The 7,062-nt window shown below is 34.5% G+C and overlaps 1 protein-coding gene across 1 annotated transcript; it reads right to left on the bottom strand.

Annotated features, from left to right (window-relative positions):
• Window positions 1-2,369: 2,369 nt before the first annotated feature.
• On the bottom strand, window positions 2,370-6,029 carry LOC106311653 (pyruvate kinase, cytosolic isozyme-like). Its single transcript, XM_013748893.1, has 15 exons — window positions 5,788-6,029; window positions 5,508-5,702; window positions 5,257-5,412; window positions 5,092-5,169; window positions 4,865-4,996; window positions 4,696-4,776; window positions 4,541-4,612; window positions 4,369-4,458; window positions 4,139-4,283; window positions 3,950-4,038; window positions 3,775-3,870; window positions 3,598-3,665; window positions 3,408-3,507; window positions 3,045-3,104; window positions 2,370-2,779 (listed from the first exon to the last, which is right to left on the bottom strand). The coding sequence occupies exons 1-15, from the start codon at window positions 5,854-5,856 to the stop codon at window positions 2,627-2,629; spliced, it is 1,584 nt and encodes a 527-aa protein (XP_013604347.1). The 5' UTR covers window positions 5,857-6,029; the 3' UTR covers window positions 2,370-2,626.
• Window positions 6,030-7,062: the final 1,033 nt, after the last annotated feature.

Here is a 7,062-nt window from a genome sequence, read left to right as displayed (position 1 = left end):
AGAGAAAGTGAGAGATATGTTGTGTTTAGTTCACAAGAATGGAAAAAGAAGAAGGGTAAATCGATTTTGGGAGCATTAAGAGCTTCAAATTGGTTGTTCATGGTGGTTGTGGTATTGATGACAATGGCAATCTTGTAATTACTTGAAGATGATGAGGGTGAGAGAGTAAAAATGTCATTTTCGAAAAAAAAAAGAAAAAAAAAATTGATGGCATTTTCGTAAATTATATGAACTTGTGGGGTGGATAGGGCAAAACCAATTTTCAAAAAAATGAGGTTAGTTTTGTGTTTGACTTTAAGTTATAGGTCAATTCTGCAAAAAGCCCTTTGAAAAACAGTATTTACGTATAGGATCAAAGATAAATTACAACTTAATGGAAAGAACAACTTCACTAGTGTTAGTGGCGTAGTTGGGTGTGCAAGATTACGAAGCAAAGATCTTATATTTCCATGGTAATAGAAAAAAAACCTTGGGATTATTATTGGTTTTTGGTTAATCACCGAAATTTAATTTCTAAAATCTGTGAAAAGATTTAATTTCTACCGCAATTACTCTAATCAATACTATTAAAAGGGAAGAAGTCCTAAAAAATCTACCTATGAAAGTTGTTTGGACTCTTTCTTTAAACTACTAATTAGATCTCGACCTTCGCAACCGCACGGGTTTTGGTTTTCATTTATTTTTATATAAATATTTTGTTTTCAATTCTAAATTGGTATATATTATAATATATATGTGTCTATCAATTTTTAAAACATAATAACTTTACGGTATATTTTTTTGATTGAATAGATGTTTCAAACTTTCACATGTATTTGTATCTTTTTCTATATATATATTTTCGGATTATTATTTCATTATTAAAATCGTAACTATATATATAAAGATTAGTAAAATATTGTTTTATTGTCATATTCAAAGATATTGTAACATTTCACAAATTAGATTTTTTTAAAAAAATTAAACTTTTCGCTCCATAAATTTATATTATCGAATAAATAATTAAACATTTAGTTTTTGTTTAATTTTTAAAATAAACAATATAGTTTAAAATTTGTTTTCATTGGTTTAAGGTAGTAAAGAATAATTATTGTTAGATAATATGATTTTTGTTATTTAAAAAAAGTCTTTATAATTTTAAAAGTTAACATCGACAAATATTTAAATATTTAACATATTGAGATATAATATTACGACATTAAATTATATCTATTTAATTTATACTATCTATAAATCCAATGGACCATCTATTGTTTAAATCCAATTATTGATAGTCCAATAAAAAATTTTTGTAGGTCCAAAATTTAAATGATAAGATTAGAGATTAAATGTAACATGATTTTCTAGGAATATGTTCATTAGGTCCATTTTTTTAAAAATCACACATGAATCAAGTTGTGACTTCTGTTTTAATATATAAAAAGATATTTTGGTCTTACCTTAAATTTAGATTAACATATTTTTCTAACAATAATTCGTCACTATCTATATTATTTAATAACCATGTATTTTGACTGATTTACCAAATAAGTGGTTTTTGGTTTATATACTGATTGGCGTAATTATTAACTGGGTTTATGTATCGATAATACCAAACAAAATCCCATCCACGGTTGACCGTTAACCAGTGCCAGTGTAAAAGACATTATTATTAATTGATGTCCAAAAAGGAATTCTTCGGTACACATTTTATACACAATAACTATATTATTAATCTTTACTGATGCATGTATAATACTTCATATTTTAAACCAATAAACGGTTTATATACGGTACAATACTTCATATTTTCTAGGTTATTTTGGGGTCAACCGGTGTTGGTTCAAAGGTTAGACGAGTTTTTTGGATTTTACCGGATTTTGAATTAATAGATTTTCACTAAGTTTGAATTTCCTAGAAACACATCAGTTGGTAGAACCTATGTTAGAATACTATATGAAGAACATATATCAATCTTAATTATATATGGTCATTGGGGCTACCGCTACGACCACAGGTCCGGGTCGAATATTATATTTTAATTCGTCTATAAATCACATATTTACCCACTAAAAAAAGTTAAATTAATTAGTAAAATTAGAATGCTTTCTTCAGTTTAAATAACTTTCGGTTTCAGATATATATGATATGAACGGTTGTTTATGAAAATATGTTCAATTTTAGTTTCATTTTTTTCAGTTTGGTAAAATTCGATACGCGGTTTCGGATAAATGTGCCCAAAACTATACATTATATTATATAAAAATTATTTAAAATGAATTATTTAATTTCAAAAACAAATCCGCGACGCAGACGAGATTAAAAATTTAGTCATGGTTAAAAACCAATAATTCAAATCTTTTGGACCACCCAAAACGACCCAGACGAGATTTAGGTCTTCAATTCTTTAACGTGAAATTAATGAGTCGTAATATTTTTGTAACCTAGAAAAACATAGGGATTACAAGCTTATTGAATAATTGCTAGACATTGTATATTTTTTTCACCGTAGTTTAAATCTGAAGCCAGCCAAATGTAATAGCCAAGAAAAATGGGAAACATCAGAGACATCAAATCTCCTGAATACTCACTGCAGAGCACTGGATCGAAGTAAAAAGATTGTAGCAATTGTTTTCCTCCCATTTTATCAATCCTCAAGCTCGATGATCTTGACCACAGATGCATCACCAACTTTCTGACACACCACTACTCTGTCGTGCGACTTTATCACTCCTGCTTGCTTCCCGTGGTCTAACGCAACCTTCAGGACTGACTCGTTCGTCGCACTTGTTGATTCCGCCTTCAACATCAACATTTTTACATAATATGTTAAAATCTGAACCAAAAAAGTTCGAACTAAAACTCTCCTAAAAGACTTGTTTGAGCCTCTGATATTGGCTACTTGGTTCAATTAGAACATCAAACTCTCAAAATTTATGCACAATTCATAGCGACTATCTTGGTCTTAAAGAGTAATATAAGTGAAACACATTTGAGATCGTTTGTTTATCCAATAGAAAGGAAGAGATAACATGCAAAAGAAAAGAAGATAAAACAAGACTTACAGGGTGACGAGGGTCAGCAAGCATGGGGAAGAGGCCCCTGACAATAAGTGACTGCCTAGCCTGATAAAGAGTAACACGGGTTACTAAACTTAAACTATCACTTGCATAACATTTGTATGAAAGAAACCTCCCTAGCATTCTAATATTACAATGTAAAACAATCACTGTCAACCATTGATACAACACGTTACACATTAGGGGAGTCTCTTTTCTTGTACAGTGTCCAAGATCGATGACGAGATGTAAGTAAGATAAAACTCACAAGCAATAGCTATGTATCGTGCCTCTTTGAAAACCAGCAACATTTTCAGGGAATGTCACCGCTGTGGTTGTTAAACTTGAGAGATCAAGAGGGAAACATACCTCAAAGGCTCCACTAAAGCTCCATTTCAGCTGATTCGTCTTAACCCGGGGAATGACTACAGAAATTACCGGCATTGTTGGCCTGTATTTGGCAATCAACCTGAACGGAAATCAAAGAAATAACAGTTCATTAGACAACTATAAATAAAACAAACAGAAAAAATAACTTACGAAAAAGAATGATATGAACCTGGCTGCTCTTCCAGAAGAGGTAAAGCATATAATGACTGATGCCTTAACCTTGATTGCTGCCCTTACCTGATCAAGTGTTAATTAAGCTAGATTAGGAACTGTGATGGTCTCAAAACCAGAGATCTGATATTTTTGTATGTCTTTCCAACACATCCGCAAAACAAGACAAACTTACAGCTGAGGAAGCAATGGATTCCAGGTGAGACATCGGCTCTCCAACATACTTGACAGTCTTCTTGAAGTATAAATCTTGATTGAAAACCTTCTCTGCCTATGAAATGTTTAAAAAAAAAACTATGTAAGAGCAAAACGGATGAAGACACAAAGCAACGAAATGTCATAAAGCTTACCTCAGCACAGATCCTTCCGACAGTTGATATGGTCTCGACAGGGTACAACCCGCGAAGGGTCTCAGCACCGAGAAGAATTGCATCACTTCCTGCAGGACGAGTAAATTGGAAAAAAAAAAAAAACTATTACCTTCTGCTATAAAACGTTAGAAGCATCAAAAAAGAAGCGTATTCAGAAGGTAAACATACCATCTAAAACAGCATTAGCAACATCGGTTGCCTCTGCACGAGTTGGTCGCAAGTTGTCAGTCATACTATCAACAACACGGGTAAGAACGGCTGGCTTTCCTGCCATGTTGCACTTGTAAAGAGCCGCCTTTTGAAACAAAAACACCTGCAACAAGAACCCCACCAAGTTAAATTACTAAAGAGTGTAAATAGAAAAGAAAAAAGCAATTTGAATGAGCAAACCAAGATACCTTCTCCGGGGGTAGATCAATACCCAAGTTCCCACGAGAAAGAATAATTCCATCAGCTTCTTGTAGAATCTCATCAAAGTGGTTTAGTCCCTACATTAAATAAAACATCATCAGCAGGAAAAGTTGCAGTTACAGAAACATAGTAATAAAGCAAAAAAAAGTCAATACTTACCTCAACGTTCTCAATCTTGGCAAATATTTGTGTTTGAGAGAGGTCACCCAACTTTTTAAGCATCTCACGGGTCTGTGTTATGAAACAACAATTGGTTCTTATTGTTCAAAGAAAAGAAGTAACTGAAGGGTAAAGTAAAAGTACAGACTACAGACCTGGCGAACATCCTCTGCATGGCGACAATAGGACAACGAGAGAAAATCGATTTTGTTTTGAACTCCCCATGTGCTTATAACCTAGATGACAACCAGATCAAAACACTCGAACTAAAAGCCTGTGGAAAAAGGAACAAAAGCAATCACTAGATTAGAAACAAGTATGGACCTCTTTATCTTTCTCAGTAAGAGTTGGCATATCGATGTGAACTTGAGAGGCGTGCAAGGTGAACATAGAGCCAGCGAGAGTAGCAGCATTCCTTGAAAGGCAAATGACATCATCTCCTTTAACTTCATCAACCTGCAGGTTCCGTTTGGTAGGTTAGTCTAGAAACTTCAACATAGATAAACCACCGAACCTCACATTTCTAAGCTTCATAATTTTTATTATTATACCTCGAGCCAAACTGAAGTTGTTTCACTACCAGTGAACAGGTATTGCCCAACAAAGATAGTGTCTCCTTTTTTCACTGCCTAAAAACCAACACGCAAGTAACTCCCATCAAACACTAAATCATTGATTAGATATATTAATATCATCACATTTCACAAAGAAGGAACCTTGGCAAGGCCATCGAAGTTAATGGGAAGGACTTCAGAAGAGGCTTCTTGTTCTTGGTTAGGAGTCAAAGTAACAAGTCCATCAGCTTTAAGAGTGATAGCTTTCTCAGACTTGTTGATCACTTGAAGCTCAGGTCCCACTGTATCAAGCATAACCTAATCAAACCAAACAAACAAGAAACACCTCTCAACTAAAAGCATATGCAAAGATCAAAATCAAATGATTCAGCATAAGAGAGAGAGAAACATACAGCACAAAGCTTCTTAGTGCTCTTGACAGCAATTTTGAGATTATCAAGCGTCTCTTGGTGGTACTCAGCGTCTCCCCAGGAGAAATCGAATCGAGCCACTGACATGCCGGATTTGAGACAGCCGGAGAGAGTCTCAACGGATCTGGATTTGGGACCGAGAGTCCCGACGATCTTAGTTAACGCCGGAAAGAAACTCTGAGGAATATTATTACATCAAAATAGAGATCAGAAACACTCTTAGGAACAAAATCAAAACTAAGAAAATCAGTGGATCGCTTACGGATTTGGATGGCTCGAGGATAGAAGCCATCCTGATCGGCTCCTCCAGAAGGAGATGGCTCGAATGCATCTTCGTTGAGAGGAGAGTAGTGGAGAGATCTCAGATGATCGACGGCGAGCGGAGAGATGAAAGGTGTGTTTGTGTGAGGTTTGGTTTGATTTAACTTTATGCGATTGAGATTGACTGTCGAATCTTTCGTTATTAAAAGAAAAGAAACAAAAGTCGTAGTTCGCTCCTTCTTTTTTCTTTTAAATTCACATATTTATCCCACATACTCATTTGAGGTTTCTTAATCTTTTTTTTAATAATTTTTAGTTGGAAAAGTGGGTTTAAAAGACTTAGTTAAGAGACGGATATATTTGTGTGGTCCATTGGAAGTCTCATATCTAAGGGTTTTTTAAAAAAAAAATTAAACATTATTGTATTAAACTTCAAATTTATTTATTAAATTCTTATAACATTTTTATCTTAAAAAAAGTATGGAGGGATTTGAAATTAAAAAAAGTGAGAAGTTCAAAAAAAAAAGAAAAAACATAATAAGAGCAAAACACCATGCACCTAGTTGAATCTATTTTTCCTATATCGTATGCGGGTTGTGTCTTGCTTGGAGGATCCATGAGGATGAGCTAGACTAGATACGTAGCTGTACGAATTTCCAGCTGTGTCTACAAAAACTCTTTGGAACTCCTTGTCTCTGGCTCTGTAGAGATGTTGCACGAGCCGTAGAGAACGGAGACAGAGATGTTGCAGGCTCCTCAGCTATGCTTGGCTTCTCTGGAGGATGACTAACCCCACAGAACGAGCTAGAACCGGCTTCATCATCACCAGCAGCCACAACCTCTTCAATCTCCAGCAAAGGATAGTGTTAAGGATATATATGGATCTATAGAATATATTCTTATATACACAAATATGTAAAGCGTATCGGTTTCCTATTATTACGATATTCTCAATATAGGAAAGTTAGGAAACTAACGATGTATATATATGAGGTCATTGACCTAAGAGCAAAACAAGAAAACCCTTATACAAAACAGTTTTCTTGACATGGTATCAGAGCAGTAATACGATCATACTGTTCGTTTTTTTCTTGATCATAAAACTCGACCAAACTCTTGCTCAGCACGATGGGAAGCAACGATGGAAAGAATGAAGAATCAGACTTGAGCTCTACGACAAAAGCTCAGACGAAACCGAGGATTGAAACGCAGAGACGCAGGATATCACCATATGACCTCTCGTCGAGTGACAATCCAGGATCAGTGATCTCACAGC

This window comes from Brassica oleracea, chromosome C8, assembly GCF_000695525.1.
Source record: "Brassica oleracea var. oleracea cultivar TO1000 chromosome C8, BOL, whole genome shotgun sequence".
In the NCBI taxonomy this organism is placed as follows: domain Eukaryota; kingdom Viridiplantae; phylum Streptophyta; class Magnoliopsida; order Brassicales; family Brassicaceae; genus Brassica; species Brassica oleracea.
The sequence above is the reverse complement of the archived record's forward strand: the minus strand, read 5'-3'. Positions and strand labels throughout refer to the sequence as shown.

What these genes read in the sequence shown, in the direction of transcription:
- LOC106311653 (XM_013748893.1), bottom strand. Translation starts at nt 5,856, where the DNA reads ATGCATTCGAGCCATCTCCTTCTGGAGGAGCCGATCAGGATGGCTTCT. An exon ending in TGCTAATGCTGTTTTAGATG is followed by an intron (nt 4,039 to 4,138) that starts GTATGTTTACCT and finishes CTCGTCCTGCAG; the next exon opens with GAAGTGATGCAATTCTTCTC. An exon ending in TTGCTGACCCTCGTCACCCT is followed by an intron (nt 2,780 to 3,044) that starts GTAAGTCTTGTT and finishes TTGATGTTGAAG; the next exon opens with GCGGAATCAACAAGTGCGAC.